Here is an 18,002-nt window from a genome sequence, read left to right as displayed (position 1 = left end):
GTTCCTGGCACATAACGAGCATTCCATAAATGTTAGTTAATCAAAATTAGTCTCCCCAGAACTAATTTCTCTTTGTGGTCCCTGGGGTGGCCAGAGGAGAAATATTGCTCCAAAAGAAAGGATGAAGAAATTAGAGCCAGGTGAGAGAAATGACGTTCTGATCATTCAGGAAGCATGCTGAAGGCAGAAGGTGGTTGCGTGTATACTTTATGTGACTTGGTCAAAATATCTTAGGGTAGTTACTGTCAAATGACAAATCATTGTCAGAATACCAGAATCACCCCCTACCCTACAATTCAGCTGGAAATGGGCCTGCTGTAGGAGTTCTGGGTAATAACAAATGGTGATTTGCACTTAGCAGCCATAAGTAAGAGATGGTGGGTGAAGCGCCGAAGTTCAGTAGGATGATGCTCCACAATATTGATTATCATATCTGCTGTCACTGTCTGCACTCAGACCTGCATTAGTAGTACTACCATGATAATTTTTTGTCTGGCGATGGAGTCTATAATTTCTCCCTTCTTCAAACTCTCCCCATCAAGTGCCAGGAGAATCTCTACAAGTCTGATAAAGTCACTTTCCTGCTAAACAACGTTCAGGTCTCAGAATTGACTAGAGACTTAATATACTACCTCTTGGTATGGCATTCAAGGTTTTTTAGCATCTGATCCCAACCTTCACATTGTCTTTGTTATTTTTTAAAGCATTTTATTTATTTATTTGACAGAGAGAGAGAGAGAGAGCATGCACAAACAGGGGGAGCAGCAGAGGGAGAGGGAGAAGCAGGCTTCCTGCTGAGCAGGGAACCCAATGCGGGGCTCGATCCCAGGACCCTGGGATCATGACCTGAGCCGAAGGCAAAGGCTCAACTGACTAAGTCACCCAGGCGCTCTTACCTTTAGAAGTTCATAAAGCTAACTGTTAGTCAATAAGTTGGAGATTTATCATCCACATCCATTAGGAACAACCTAGGTTTTCAAGCTGTATTACCTGTTTTCATCTCCATCACATGATTCCGTTAGTCCTAAGAGGCAAGATATGGCAAGTATTCTATTTTATAGATTGGAAAACTGAGATCCAGAGAGAGTAAATAATTTGCCCAGGACCTAAAAAGCAAGTTCTCCTATGTCTGCTCCTCTCTCTCTCTGTCTTTTTTTTCATTTTCTTCTCTTACACATTGCTCTGGCTCACTCACATATCTCCACCATTTGCTTCACGCACTACCGGTTTTCTGGAAAGCAGACTTTGCAACATCGGAAGGCTTAAGATGGAGTTTACAAAAATGGAGAACCTTGGGTAAGTCTGCTCAGATGTGTTTTATGAGGTGCCCTTAAAAATCAGGTTTCACATAAGTTCCTGAATTTCTGGCTTGTCATGAAAGATCTGAAGGTCTGGCAACATTGTGCCCACAATTCCCACATAAGCAATATCGGCTTGAGCTGAGTAGAAGCCGGGACCCTTTTGGCCAGGGGGTTGAGCTTGAGTTTTCCCCAGCTGCTACCACTTCATAATGCCTTAAGCCTGCTCTTCTTTACTCATCTATATTACCCGCCTGGCCCTAGTAACATTTGAGTTTGCAAGCCTTGGTTCAAAGAAAGAGAAAAAAAAATCCACCTATTTTTCAAAGATAAGATGAAACATATTAATTGAAGAAATTGTATGTGATTATTATGTTTGAAGAAAGTCTTTTGTTGTTTGGTATTAAGATTCGAGTTTCCCAAGGAGAGTGTTGATATTGTCTTGGTTTTATTTCTTATTTTTGACAACAGAGCAATTTGACCCAGAACTCTTAGTGACAGTCCTTTTGGATGAAAATCTTTACAGGGCCTTTTAATTAGGAATTGACAGGGTGATTAACTTATAATTCACAAAAATAAATGTGGAAAAGAGAAGTACAGGTCAATTTCTAGCTGTGTTAAACTGTAAGGACAGCAGCATTGGCAAGTGATTGTTCCTTTTTAACAGCTTTTCTAATTTTTCTTAATTGGATCCTTTGTTTTCTACTTGGATAGGGAGAACCATCATATGGCTTTCAATTACTAGCTGTGGCATGGTGATCCTGTCATGTGGCACACACTAAGTAAAGTCACACTCTCAACATATAGGACAAAACAAATACCATCTCCACAAAGTTTTTGTATTAGTGTGAAAGGGGGGCAATCTTCCACATCCTGGGTAGGTAAATCCATGCTGGAATGGGATGTACCAGCTAGCTGGCTTTTCCAGGGAGACTGTTTTGGACTTGGGTTTCTATTCTATAGACTAAGTTACCAGTTATAATATCTGAAAATATTTAGTCATCATGATATAGAAATGCCCCTAAGGATACAAGATTATGATTGCATGATGGAACATGTTAGGAAGTGTACACATGCATACATGCACACATACAAACACATACACGAGAATATGCCAGTGTTCTCAAGGTATTTGGTTTCTTGTGTCCACTGGTGAATTGAGAGATTCTTTTTTTAAGAAACAAAGTTTTTCTGTGGCTTTCTTATTTTACAACTCCCACTGGATCTCTTTTGCCGACTGCATACATATTTTATCATGTCCTGTGTCTAACCCCAACATTGTTCTCTAGCTCCATCCTCCCAAGTTGCTAGGCATGCACTTCATCCCCTGTTCCCTGAGCTTCTCTCTTTACCTTGGAGATAGTGGGTCTTTCATGACTCTGTTCACGCCATCCCTGCTGGCCAGTATGTCTTCTACATTTTTCTTTGGTTAATCTTATTTCATTGGTCAAAATTAGATTAAAAAGGTTACCTTCCCAGTGAAACTTCACCTGACTCACCCCAGGCACAACTTGTTATTTGGTTCTCTGTCAAGGACTGAACTTTGTTAATGTTTCTGTACTAGCTTCTGCTTGTTCATTCATTCAGAATGCTTTTCGAGCATCTCTATGTATAGCTGCTGAGCCCTGGGGCGACATGGTTATTAAGGTGGCTGAGGTCCCTGATCTTATATTAATCTTTAGATAATTTTCTCTCTTATTGGACTGTGGAACTTACAGAGGGTGGGAACTTGCCTTATTTTATATTTGTATTGCTCTTGCCTGGACTTGCAGCTGGCTTAAATGAGGTGATTAAGAAGTGCTCATTTTTTTTTATGTCTTCTTGATGAAGAATATTGATCAGTTTTATAAAATCTAACCCCTTAGTGGGGTCAACCTAGTACACCTACATTCTCAGCTTTTAAACTTGCAATCGTTGTTATGACCATCATTACTGTCTTTGGAATGTTCTGGAATCTAATGATCTTTTGGTGTAACCCTTTTTATGCCTTGGTGTGTGCAAGTCAGATCCTCTGATGGGTGCTTTGCCTCAGTACTGTGGAATGGTCTTGTCCCCGAGAGGAACACAGTCTCTGATTAAATGCCCTTAGCAGGCAGGGATGGGACACAGCTGGGTTTGAATCAGACTAAATCCCATCAGATGGAAAATCAAGAAGCTGGTGCTTTTGAAGATTATAAATCTGGAAAGCAGCAGAGACGAGGGGCTATGAGTCCCTGCTCAAAGCAGGTAGTGCCACTTCTCTTTGGCTATTAGTGCTGCTTCTTTCCGGCTCATGCTCCCAGAATAACTTTAAAGATGGACATGGGAAGGGATGCGATTTAAATGCGGGGACCACTAAACCAACTCTCCCCCCCTTCAAAAAGGGAAGTAATTAAAATCTTGGAGGAGATGTAATTCAGAATATGGAATGTCATGGAAATGAGGAGGACTTGAAATAGAATGCCAGAAACTCTTGTTTCGTGTCTCCATGTTTTTCTGAAAGGCATCAGTACCACTTTACATATAAGAGTTTAAGGCTGGCAAGCCTATTAGCTCACTGTTACCAGTACCTTTAGTTCATGGGGTCCTGCCTCATGTGACTTGCCTTGGCTTCATGGAATGTGTATATATCCCGCTTGATGAAACCACTCTTGAGCATTTATTGTGGTTGCTTTTCTGTTCTTGGCCAAGAGCCGACTTACTGGCGCCATTGCCAAGATGAAGACATTCAAGAGGGGCAAGGTAACTTCTTTCTCAGGCAGCTCTGTGGATGCTGGAGCTGCCAGCACATCTGGCTATCTCTTGAACAGACTCTCTCCCTGTACCGTATACCCCATCGATGTAGACAGCTCAGTGTTTGCTTTTGAATCCATGCTTCACACATTTTATTTACATGCTTTATTCCTCATTTTATGAACAAGTCGATAACTAGACTTACTCTTTATTGCACTGGATTAATTTTATTTATTCCTTTTGAATTTGATTAAAAAGCTGTCAAACAAAAGTCTACATTTTTTTTTTCTAAAGATTTTATTTATTTATTTGAGACAGAGAGCATGAGAGGGAGGAGGGTCAGAGGGAGAAGCAGACTCCCCGCCGAGCAGGGAGCCTGATGCGGGACTCGATCCCAGGACTCCAGGATCATGACCCGAGCCGAAGGCAGTCGCCCAACCGACTGAGCCACCCAGGCGCCCCACAAAAGTCTACATTTTTATCAGCAGAATACTTTCATAAAACTGGGTATGAGATGTGTTCAGCTAGAACATACTTTTCAAAAATAAAACATGTTTGAGGTATTCTAGACAGTTATCCTTTTGTTTATCCATGACAACTGAAACTAACAATCAAATGGATAAAGCAATCCAAGTCTAGTCAAGTAATCCTTAGGGCATATATATATATATAAAAAAAGGCTTTTTAAAAAGTTCTTTCTAGATGGATTTAATGTAATTCACCAATAAAGCATCCTCAGAAGCATAAAAAAAATTCTACATAAAATGACACAGCCAGGGCATAGGAAGATATACAGTTTGATGAAGATTCAAAATGGATGCTAACATTAAAAATGAGCGGTCATGCAATTCCTGTATAATATAAAGATCAAAATTCTAGGACACTAATTTTGCTTCTAATTTATAAGACAGTATGTTTATGGGACTGCAAATAGTGTGTGTGTATATACGTGTGTGTGTGGGTGTGTGTGTGTGTTTGTGTGTATAAAATCTTCAGTGGCAAATGTTTTGAACTGTCATTTCTCTTCAGAAAAATTGCCATTCAACATGTTGTATTTGTAAATTTCACCATATAGCATTGAGGATAGCTGGGCTGTATTTTCTATTTGCACATGCAAAAATGTTCCTGAAAGATGAAATATATCTATTTTAGTGGAGAACCTGATCTTTTTTGTTCTATTTTAAAATGATTAATTTCTGACTTCTTCCCTCTTTTGGTTCTACTCATGTACGAGTAGGAGTATGGGAACATGCCCGAGGCCGCCAGGGCAGTGAACAGGCTCACCTGTGTGCGCACATACCCATATTGACAAAACTCACACTCACACAATTACACGCCCAATGCCTGGGAGCAGTTTTAAAACTGTCTTTTGGATATGTGCTGTGCTCTGCACATTATTTTATAGTCTGGAGCATGTATAATGAATGCCTAGAAGTGCTAGAAAGAATAGCAGTGAAGGGGTTAACGTAGAACACATATAGGCAAATATTGTCAACTATTTTATTCAAATGTTTGGAACTTAAACACAAAATTATCATTAAGTTTTCACAAAATGAGGCATCTGTCGCTTGAAAGGAAAAAATATTTCAGAAATATGTTTACAGAAATGTAAAAATATTAGGCATCGAGACAGATGTGAACATATTCAGTCACTTGTCTTGTCTGTCAGTCTTCCTCTGAGCCGAAGATCTTATTGTACTCACTCAGCATGAGCTCAGCTATCTGGTTTTGGTATACCATATGTATTGCCATGTTCCCCATTTCATCTTCAGCTCGCAGAAGGGTGGGTCCAAATACAATCCCTAGGCTTTGAGTGGACATGAGGTTCTTGGAGGCTCTGGCCACAATCCTGGAGGGAGAGGGAAAGACAGAGATTCTATGAGTTTGAAGTTAAATTGTGGCTACCTTTGATTTGTAAAATTCCGTGTTCTTGAATTCTTTTTCTTTTTTTCAATTTCAATTTAAAGAAAGAAAGTAAGGGCAGTGATTGGCTTTGGCCAAACAGAGAATGCAACATAGGCAAAACATTTTTCTAGTTCTAGAAAAACAGTAACTTTACCATGACGTTTTTAAATCTTCTACTATTTGTGCTTCATTGTAGGAAAATAGAACCTATGACTCTGGGGAGAAGGATTCATTGCCTTGTACAACTTTTTGTCCCCATAGTACTTGGACACTTTGAGTGCTCAATAAATGTGGATGAATGAAAAAATAAACAGCAAAAATTACTGTGGAAAGTTAACAAGATTCGGCCTTTGAAAGGTTTATAATCAATGGAAGAAACAGGTGAGACATGCCTAAAATATATAAGAATCTAAACACAATAAATAGAATAGTTTATGCATAGTTAATGATAAAAAGTTGACATAGACCAAAAAAAAAAAAATAAGTTTTTAGTGATTGGAGTGAGAAAAGTGTTCTTGACAAATGCTAACTGCAAGATATTTTGTAGAGAAGGTTGGTTCTGAGACATTTAGGTGTATGGCAAAATTCTAAATGTCTCCATTCATTTTGGACATCCCATCTAGCTCATACCGCAATAAAATATGGAATCCTGTAGAATTTGCACAGGAAAAGAGTCCCATTAGAATCGAAGACATCTTTGCTTGTGTGAGGACTCTATGGGGAGTTGGAATACCAATGAAACATTAGGATGTGGTTTTATTAATGGTAATGCCTTTCCTGCTTCAATACAGGACTCTTAAAAGGAAGATAAAGCCCCATCCTAGATACTGAGACTTTTAAACAATGATGCTTATTCTTACCATTAAAGTCTACTTCATTTTATATTAACATTAGGAAGGCGAGGTTTTAGTGATGTTAAGGAAATAGGATTAGCATATGGAAGGACAGGGTGCTAAGAATTCTAAACTCTACATTCCACCAGACATCTGGACCCAAGGGAACTATGAGTGTAGAGAATAATAACGAGGCAAAGGAATTTATTGCAAGGCCATGGGGTCTCCATCTCAGAGCCTATTGTGGTACATTGGAATGCTGGACTTAAGAGGACTCTTTGTTTGATCCTCTATCAGAGGGCGCAGGAAGACTTGTTTTATTTCCATCTCTTCACGCACCCAGATCTCTCAAGGACCACTTCTGTGACCAAAAAGCCATGCCTTCTCTCTCCTGAATGAGACTGAGAAGGACCAAAGCCATTGATTTATGACCCCCCTCCCTCCGCCAGCACAAGTTCATGGCCAGCAAATGCCCTTGACCTAATCACTATAAAAAAAAAAAAATCAAGTGTTGTTCTAAGCAATGGTATTATCTCATTTAATCCTCATAATAATCCCACAAGGTGGCTTCTGTTATTCAGCCCGTTTTACAAGTGAGAAGACTGAGGCCGAGAGAGGTGAAGTGCCTGAAGTCAGTGCCTGATGAAGCTGAGGTGCAAACCCACGGAGTCTGGTTTGGGAGCATCATTGCCGTGGTGTGTGTTAGGACTCCTACCCTTAATTACCCGGCTGGTTTTTCATTCTGTCACCTTCCATAGATTATAAGATCCTTCCATAGAGGGTCTGAATTTGTATTCCTTACTTCAGAATTGTGATTGACAGCCTGATTCTAATAGATTTATTGTGCACAAAATGAGTTTCAAATTTGGACTGAATATTCAAGACATTCTGCCTCCCATTTTTCACTTTTTTTCTGCTTTATGAGGAGAGCATTTGCACCTATGAGCACAGTTGACTTGGCTACATTCTGGAAGGGGTTCTCATATTTTAGAGTGTCAATGAGTTATCAGAAACTTCAAGTTTAAAGTTTCCTTTGGAATATAAGAAACTCTGCCACTTTGCTACTGCATTTACCAAAAGCCTGTAGAATGATTTAAACATTCTCTTACCCTGGAGTGGGGACAAAGGGAGTGAGCGAGCCTTTGCTTCACTTTAATACACCTGTTTACCTCAGTTTAAGATCTCTCTTGAGCCTTTCCCAGGGCCCCTTATTATAAAAGTCATTAGTAAGATTTACTGTGAAGGAAAAACAGAGTTTTTTCTTTTGATTTTAAAGTAAGACTTTTTTTGTGATATTCATTGACTCCATCACAATAAAAAAAAAAAAAAAACCTCGTTAAAGGCAAATATGAAAGGAAAACGTAACTGTTCAGTAGAGTACATATTAGGTAAAAGTTGCCTTAACAACTTTATCCAGAGCTAGCAAAGATCTAAGTTGATAAGATTTTTGTAGTGGAGAACAGGGCTCAGAGGTAATAGGGCATGGAGAAGGTAGAAACAGAAGCAAGAAAGTATTGAAAGAGTGAAGGTAAATCACTGACATAAGGCATCTTGACCAACAGGGTAGAGGAAGATTAGGGCTGGAGTCCAGGGAGACTGAAAAGGGAAAGGGACATGTGAAGATTAATTGAAGACTGAAGATGTATTTTCCTAGTCAATAACAGCTGTAATTTCAGTTAGTAGCAGGAACAGTGAAATTTGGGATAGTCAGGAGACAGAACTGCATCAAACTCAAACAGGTGAGGCTAGAAATCAAGGGAGACCCAAGAACTGACTATTAGAGAGAGTGTCCAGAGGCTGTCAGAAGGATACAAAGGTAGAAGCTGGGAGAGGTCTATAGCATCTGGAGAAACTTGGGTGAGGGGAGGGGGCGCTCAGCTTTCCAAGGCATCCCAGAAAGTTACAGCATATAAGACATGGGCTGTGAGGGAGGCGAAAGAAGGCTGAAATGGGGCGAGACTAGTTTTCAATTTTCCCCAGAGTTCTTCATATTTTTCCTGCTCAGCCAAAGGCCTGGTCTTTGAATCCACAGTAGGACCAAATCTAGAAGAGGACACCAAGACTGAGTTTAAATAGGATTGAGAGTAGGAGGCTAGAACTGCCTGTCAGAATCCACCTCGGGGAAAGATTTCTCTATCTTAGCCAGTGGGTTATGCAAGAAGACTCTTGTGATGGATTTGTGCCAATGCATCAGTTTCCTAAATTTCCTGTGGACAAATGTTCATTTTGTGCTTTTATGCATGTGTGAATGTGGAGCATTCATTCCATCTCAAGCTTGTATCCTTTCTGTCCATTTCTCTGCCCGCTTTCTACTTGATTTTAATAAAACCAGCTTTAACTTATGAGTGCTTTAAAATAATCTTGTTATCAGTAGATTTTACTAAACAACACATAGTTTTTTGTATTCTTGTTATATTTACATTACCGCAGGTTAAATTTCCTTAACAGCTTGGAATTTTTTCCTAATTTTGGAAAATCAAGTTACTTGCAACAACTTTTAGAAAAATCAAATGTAGTTAAGAAAGTAAGTTAATAAGACAATGTGGAAGTGTATTAAATAGAATACATGCTTTCTGATTCACTGTTAGAGAATGTGTGCTTGTGTGTGTGTGTGTGTGTATACATATATATACACGTATATATACATATATATATATTTCATTGGCAATTATTTTTCTGAATATCAACCAACCAGTAGTTGGTGTGTTGAAATATCAAACAACTTTTCAGTTAGGAAAGATGCTGAGAATGAAGACGATTTTGGGGTAGAAATCACCATCTACCAAATTATATGATTCATGTAGATAGGCAAATACATTCTCATATCAACGTTTAAGTTAGATTAGATTCCTTTCTAATAGTGGATAGCAAAGAAGTCCCCCAAACTGAGGATGTCTTGGAATATGTATTAAGGCTGTTATAAACTTCCTTATTGAAATGTGAACTTACCTATTCTCTACCTCAATAAACTGTTAAATAGTGAAGTGGTTTATTTAGGACTGCATAGGGAGTCAACCATAATTTCAAAGTACAGCTAGAATACTATCTTGAAAAATTATTTAAATATTAGAGATTTTTTTGTTTGGTTGGTTTGTTTTGTTTTTACTTCAAATCAAAGAATATCAAAATTCCCACTCCCACTGTGGGGACCAGCTGGGTATTACAAGTGCCATTATTTCTCAAGATTTGAACCAGTAAACATATGTAGAGGAGAAACATAGGCTAGTGAAGGCAAGAAAAACCATGCATGGAAAAATAAATCCAGTCTAGTACCAAAGATGGAAAACTCTCAAAAACAATAAGTTATACTTCCAGTAGCTTAAAATGCAGTTGAGTCATATTTTTGGAAGGGAGGATCTGACTAGTAACCAAGTAGATTTTTACTATGGGTGTAACGATATCTTTAACTAAAGTGAATTCTGCAAAACCCCCTTTCTGTGATATGATTTACAAAAACAGGCATTCCAGAGTAAAATAAGTGTTGGAGAAAATTGTATGCCATTTTTTTCTTCTTGGAAATTCACAATACACAATAGCCTAATAAAGGCTCTGAAAAGTCCTGAAGAAAAATATCCCTGCTCATCTTTGTTTGACTCATGTCTTCTCTAGCTGACTTGGATGTCATAGATTCTCTTTCCTGAGGAGCGTGTATTAGGAACTGCTGCTCAAGCTTGCTTTGCTAAAGGCCTACTATAGAAGTTTGAAAATGTTACGGATTTTACTCTCCTATGCCACCTGGCTTTGGAACTCTGTAGTAGCTAACTCAAAGAGGTCAGATTGTGGTCATTTCTGGAAAGTTCCACCCCTCTGGTAGGGCTTAGATTTCATTAGGCCTTAAACTCCATGACAGTGTTGTAAATTTTGAGCTACGATTTAACCTGTTTCCAGCAACGAAATGAAAGAAACTCCCCTTCTATGGCAAAACAAAGACCAAAAGGCAAAAGAACACATCTGAATGAGAAAGGTGAGAGCAAAGACATGGTTGAAAGATTAATGTACAGTGAATGGATGGATGGGTAAGGAGGTGCACAAACATTCAGATCTTATAACAATATTTGGGAATTCCTCTACATGGTTGTTTACTTACCATTAATTTATTCCCAGAAATCCTTACAGCAAAGATTCTAAGCAACATGAAGAGCTCAAAGTTTAGTGACTGTGAATGCTTGACTAATAGGAAGAAGACCCCAAACTGCACTCTTTTGAAAATGGCTATTTATTAATACTGCTTAGATTAAAATAGCCTGACAAAAATAATTATGATTTTTAAAATTTGTTCATGAAATAGCACTTGATATACATTCACTGTAAAAGCAATTCTAATACTGTGTTAAGTAAAATTCAAGTTTATAAAATCTTGAAACGGGTAAGAATTCATTTTTCTGGCAAGAGCCAAAAAAATGATATACAGTTTACAGCATAAAAAGGAGAGGAAGTGCCAGAGCTACTTTTTTGTTGGGTCCAAATGGAAGGAGCAATGGTCCATCAATTTAAGATTATTTTAGAAATAATCTATGATCCAGTGCTACAGATGTTGGACCCCAGACAAAAAAATCTTTGCAGCCTTCTGCTGGGTAAGTTTTTTTCAAAAGTGAGCTGAATTGCTAACCCAAAGAAATTTCTTAGTTGCTTTAAATCACAACCAAATGACTCAGACTGAAAGAGAGCTTTACTATAAAACTCAAAATTAATGCTGAATTAAGAAGACCAAAACATTTAATAATAGTTCACTTCCAAACAAATATACAGATGCAAACTTTCTTTTAACTCTGTGCTTTGCTGTTACCATAGTGACTTGCAAAGGAAGTTGAAAGCCACATAATTGCCTACAGGACAACTCTCAAGTTATTGGAGGTGTAGTAGAAGTGTTCCCTTCCGTATCTCTGGAATGCTGTTATTTTCCAACACACATAACTTTAGGATGGTTTAACTTGAATGGGGGAAATTGCGGTGGCAAATGCTTTCTTGCAATCAGCTCACACCTGCCTTACAAAATACAGCGTAGGCACTGCATGTGAAATGTTACGTGTGACTTTGACCACTTGAGTGAAGAGAAGCTGTTAAAAAGAGAATAAATTTTTAATGTGCTTGACTTATGATTCCTATGTGCTACAACTATTTTGAGGGGATCCTTGCTAACCATAGCTTGCCTACCCTTGGTGTGCACAAAGTATGCTGCTGTTTATTGTGGTCTTTTTTTTTTTTTTTAATAAGACTGGGGACTAGGCAGGAATTCAACCTTCTCCCTTACAGTCATGGCTGTATGTTAGAAAAAAATTTCAAATATTGCAAAAGCAGAAGAACTTCCACCAATGTTTTTGTATTTAACACTAATGTGTGTTGACATGGTCATTCATTGGTAATTCAGCCATTTTTAATACATTAAGTTACAAATCAATTGGTTTAAACTAATTATAAAGTCTTCAAATTTATATCCAAATATTATATTATTATTTTCCAAAGCAAGTTAACAACCACCCTCTTAAATGGGAATCATGGCTATATGCTGACATTTTTGCTTTTAAATAATCTTTAAAACCATGTGCATGTAATTCTCCCAAAGTACATTCTGGAAAAGGAGTTTTATATAGCAGTTGCATATTCATAGCTGACATGGCCGTATTGTTTGCAATTAGTGAATACCTTTTTACACTGATTTCAGCACAGAAGATTGAAATATTTTCAATTACTTGTTTCATACTCATTGATTGGACATTATAGGGAGATTCTAAAGTATCTTTAAAGCAATATTCAGAAGATCTAACAAGACAGGTGGACTTGATAAAGTAAAAAAAAAAAAAATGAATAGCCCATGGGCTTCAAAATGACTTATTTCTAGGGTAATATGTATTCTATAAGGTAACAACACCATGGATAAAATGTATTCTATAAGGTAAAACTACCATAGATAACAACACCATAGACAAAAAAGGTAACAACACCATAGCAAACTGACTTATTTCTAAGGGAGTATGTATTCTATAAGGTAATAACACCATAGATAAAATATTATAGCCAAAGCTCTTGCATAATAGATAATATCAAAAAGGAACACTAATGGTAATTACTATTTGTTGAATATCTATTACATGCTAACCACTGTGCTTCAAATATATCACAATTTTCAATGGTGGATTTAAAAATCTGATTTAATTTATTTTTTTCTGATTATAAAGTAACATATTCTATTAGAATTTGAAAAAGTTTAGAAAAGTATAATAAAGAAAAAACCCACTAGTAACCATAAACAGTAACTCAATGTAACTATTATTCATTCATAAAAGTCTATTGAGTGCCTACCAGGTATTGGACACTGTTTTGGATGTTAAGGGTAGTGCAATGAGTAAAATAGACAAAATCCCTGCCCATACGAAGCTTATATTCTAGTGGGAGAACCAGACAACAGATAGTACACCAATCAGTATACAATGTGATTTTAGCCACTGAAGTACAAGAAAAACTGAGAAGTAGTTCTTTCACTGATCCCAGCAACCTTTTAAAAAATCCTACTCACCCAGACTAAATAATTACCATTAATTTATTCCCAGAAATCCTTACAGCAAAGATTCTAAGCAACATGAAGAGCTCAAAGTTTAGTGACTGTGAATGCTTGACTAATAGGAAGAAGACCCCAAACTGCACTCTTTTGAAAATGGCTATTTATTAATACTGCTTAGATTAAAATAGCCTGACAAAAATAATTATGATTTTTAAAATTTGTTCATGAAATAGCACTTGATATACATTCACTGTAAAAGCAATTCTAATACTGTGTTAAGTAAAATTCAAGTTTATAAACTTGAATCACCTCCAGAGATTCCTGTTTACTTAATATGGGTGGGGCCTGCCTGCCTGCAGATAATGTAGCCCTCAGATAATTCTAATGAGCAGAGAGTAGTGGGAAATGTGACACGTAGTAGACAGGGTACTCATGAAGCGCCCTTGAAGGAAGGGACATTTGAGCGGGGACCTGCTTAGTTGCACATACCAGGGGAGGGAGAATCCCGGGTAGGGAATAGTAGGTACAAGGCCTCAGTGGTGAGGTTGTGCTTGGTGGTTCTAGAAATAGAGAAGGGGATAATGTGGCTGAAGACTGGGGAGTAAGGCAATGGAGGTGGGAGATGCTATGGAGAGTCTCATGGGCCTTGGTAAAAGTTCAGGATCTAATTCCAAGAGTGTGGGAATCCATTCTTGGGTTTTGAGCAGGAGAATGACACTGCCAACATTTGGGTGATAGGAAGTATAAACAATGTATCTTCATAGGTATTTGAGAAAATCCTTTTTATATAACTTGTACCCAGCATTTTTCACTTTGATCATGAGCAATTCTCATGTCTTACGTATGTAATACATATTATTTCCTCATTACCTTATATGGGACAGAATGGCTTGTACCCTATATCCAAGGATTTCTTGGTATAAGTGAAAGGGATATATAAAAACATCTTTCCATGTATTCTTCCTCCACATTTTGGAGTATTTCTTTAGGCAGTGGTTCCTAACTAGGGGAAATTTTGACCCCCACCCTGTTCCCACCCCCAACACTTGGCAATGTTTCAGACATTTTTGATTGTCATGACTGGGTGGGGAGTTGCTACCGGCATCTAGTGGGTAGAGGCAAAGGATGTTCTTAAACATTCTACAATGCATAGGATAGCCCTTCATCACAAAAAATTTTCCAGCCCAAAATATCAATAGTCCTGCTGTTGAGAAACCCTGCCTTACAGTAAAATAGTAGAAATGTAACAACGAGATACAATGGTTCTCAAACTTTACCATACGTGAGATTAATTTGGAAGCCATGCTAAAACACAGATGGCTGAGCTCCACCTCCAGATTTCTGATTCACCAAGTGTGGGGAGGGATTGGGAATTTGCATTCCTTACAAGTTCCCAGATGATGATATTGCTCTTCCAGGGACCACACTTTGAGGACTCACACTAGATCATTAAGTTATAGCTCTTCTTTTCTTAAAATATGATAACATGTGGGAGGGCGTACTAGTCCTGTTAACATCATCATCATCAGGTACTACTCATTTTAAAATAGTTGCCAATTGATAGGTATTTTTCAATGGTCTGTCATTCTTTGAATTTATGATTCTTTGAATTTAGGAAATGTGTGCAAAGTTAAAGAAAAAACAAACAGCCATGTGGTGGATGCTCTCTTCTGCGAATAGCTCTTTGTATCTCCTGTTCCCTTTCTTATTAAGAGCATGTAATTTTGTTTGTTTGTTAGTTTAATACATTTTACTTATCTTGTATGACAAAACTAATGCATAGTCTTTGAAAAAAAAAGTCCTAATCAGGAATATCTAGGATAAAAAGTAAAAAACCTCCTGTTTTCTAGTCAAACTCCTTATTGGTAACTATAATTAATAAATGAATGTTTTTCTATCTATCTATCATCTATCTATCTATCTATCTATCTATCTATCATCTATCATCTATCATCTATCTATCATCTATGCATCTATCTTTATATATATGTATTTTTCTTTTTAAAAAAAATGAGATAAAAAAATACATAATATGTTATAATTTGCTTTCCCCCCCCTTAACTATGTATCATGGGCATCTTTCCAAGTCAGTATATATAAAAATACCCCATCCTTTTTTAAAAGTTGTTACATTTCATAGTATGGAAATACCTTAATTTATTTAACCATTCCCCTGCTGGTTGGCTTTTAGGTTGCTTCCAATTCTTTGCCATTAGAGACAATGCCACAATGAACATACTTGTACATATAGATTTGTAAGATTTTTATGTATTAAGAAGCTCGGTATTTCATGATTTTTGTTGTACTTCTATTCTCCCAATTCTTTGGTTCTTTAATTTTATTTATTTACATTTTTATATTTGCAATCCTAGTACTATTTCTTTTGGAATTTCTATCATTGTTTTTGTTATTATAAAATTCACCCATTTAAAGAGATCAGATAAATACCGTGAATGTTTTCTCCTAGTTTTAAAAATAATTTTATTTTTCAATATACCCTCTAATTCGTCTTAAATATATTTTTATATGTGAAATGTGATGGTAATCTAAATTTATTTTTTTTTGTAAAAGCTAGCTAATCTCCCCAATAATATTTGGTTGCATAAATTGCCTATTCTCCATTGATTTTTGATGTTACATTTTGAAGGCAGTTCTCTATAGTCACAGACACACATACCTGGAATATTCTACTTTGCTGATGATCTCTGTGTATATTCTGAATGAGCACTTTGCTGCTTAAATCATTTTAACTTTATTATAAATTAGGGATATTCCTCCTATTTTTTTTTCTTTTTCAGATGTGAAATAAAATTCTCAGATGAAAAGAATGAGACTGATAAAGATTGAATAATTTGACCAAAGCCATGTAAGAAGTGGCAGAGCATAGATTAAAATGCAGATTTGGGATATGGGTAGTCTTTCCACAAATAATTGAGAGTCAAGAATTTTAAGTTTGAAACAAGGGGTTTCTTAATGGTGAGGCCTGGGGCCTGGGGAAGACTGGGGGGGAGAAGGGAGTTAGAGTCAGCAAGAAGTCTTGTGAAACATATTATGATTTTTTTTAATCACCTAATTCACATCCAAGGATGTATTTATAGAGTTGAGAAGGGTGTTTTAGGTGGAAGAAAAACCAAAATAATTTGTATTACTTTTTTTCTCCAGATTCACACAGTGTTTTAAACTTTTGAAAACACTTGTTTCTCATTGTGAATGGAAAAACACTATTGGCAAAAAAGGTTGAGAATTTCAGGTATGGTTTCCCTTAGGTGCTTTTAAAATGGTTTTGCCCATCCACATTTGACCATGTCAGCAGTAAAAGAAGTCTTAATTTGTATGCCCCCTGAGCTCTGCTGATTTACCAGCAGCTACTGATAATGGTAGCTAGGAAGACTGATTTGAGGTGAAAGGCTAGCAAATATATTACATGTTGGGATTATCTTTAGAAAGGAAAACATGGTAAGATCATCATTATTCTCTATATGAATTTGTCCAATAAGACAGTTAAGGAAACTAGTGTGTCATAGAAACATATTCAGAATATTGGAGGTTGTGCATGGACCAGCATTAATTAGGCTGACCAGAATAAGTCACCTAATTATGAAAAATTAGTGGAAAATACAGAACTTAAATATTTGCCTTGTGATGTTAGACACAACTAAAAGGAAAGCTATCAATATGCCAAGTCAGAATTCATCAGTCTTTTAGTTTTCCTTTTCACATAGGTGAGGAGAAAAGCTATTTTACTTCCCACTAAGGGCATCTGTGTCAAACCTTAAGTAGTTTTCTTGAAAATTGTCTCCTTACTTCAAAGATCCCAGAATAGCTTGAAAGAGAATGAGTTGCCATTCGGGCATCATCATTCAATCTTCCATGTTTAATTTTACTTTCTGAGAAAAAAGTAAGTTTTAGATACTTTTTGTAGAGACTTGACTTTAGGAGAGACACTGCACAATCAGAGAGCACCAAGGTGACCATGCCCGGCACAGTGACATGTTCATCAGCGGTGGAGTGCAGACAACTGAAGGTGTTCGATTTGGAAAAGAGAATAGTTAGTGAAGTTGTGATGACTGAGTGCAGAGAAAGCCATGATATGGAAGAAAAAGTCGACTTTCCTCTTGGAAATCCAGTTCCTGGAATTAGCCCAGAGACCAACTTCACCTCCACATGGAGAATTCAAGTTGTGAAAACAGATGAAGCTTCTTCAAAATATTCATACTTATTACAGAAAATTTAGGAAAATGCGGACAAGTTGAAATAGAAAATGAAAATCCCTCATAATTCCACCACTTAGATATCACTGCTATTAATGTTTGGTTTTGATGTTTCAGTATGTGTACCAGAAAAATACTATAAGCATCTGTCAAGGTCATTAAGTATTTGGACATAAAAGAGCCATGAGTCCACCGTCAGGACGTGTTCAGTGATGGTCAAGTTCTTCTATTAGATGGCAAATTGAATGACATCTAAAATGTGGTTTGGGCTCCCAGATTAAAACGAAAGAATGGACATTCTGGGAAAGTCAAACTTCATTTGAGATGAGGTGGGATAATATATAATAACTGAGGTTTCTTCCCCACCCTTCCTTGTTCTTCTTACCTTTCCCTCAAGATTCCCCAATGCTGCTGACTAGCAGCATTTTGAGCACAGTGAAGGGATGATGCAGTAGAAAAGCAGAGAACATGCTTTGGAGTTTTGCAAGAGAGGGCATGTGAATTCCAAGGACTGTATCTTTTTTTTTTTTTAAAGATTTTATTT

The 18,002-nt window shown here is 37.1% G+C and overlaps 1 protein-coding gene across 1 annotated transcript in view; it reads right to left on the bottom strand.

Moving 5' to 3' along the window:
- Positions 1 to 4,971: 4,971 nt before the first annotated feature.
- The window catches only part of ARHGAP15 (Rho GTPase activating protein 15), a 606,659-nt gene continuing 593,628 nt past the window's right edge, over positions 4,972 to 18,002 (bottom strand). The window contains exon 14 of the mRNA XM_021695830.1: positions 4,972 to 5,859. Within this exon, the coding sequence (XP_021551505.1) occupies positions 5,676 to 5,859 (184 nt within the window). The 3' untranslated portion in view covers positions 4,972 to 5,675. The remainder of the gene's footprint in view (positions 5,860 to 18,002) is intronic.

This window comes from Neomonachus schauinslandi, chromosome 3, assembly GCF_002201575.2.
Source record: "Neomonachus schauinslandi chromosome 3, ASM220157v2, whole genome shotgun sequence".
Taxonomy (NCBI): domain Eukaryota; kingdom Metazoa; phylum Chordata; class Mammalia; order Carnivora; family Phocidae; genus Neomonachus; species Neomonachus schauinslandi.
The sequence above is the reverse complement of the archived record's forward strand: the minus strand, read 5'-3'. Positions and strand labels throughout refer to the sequence as shown.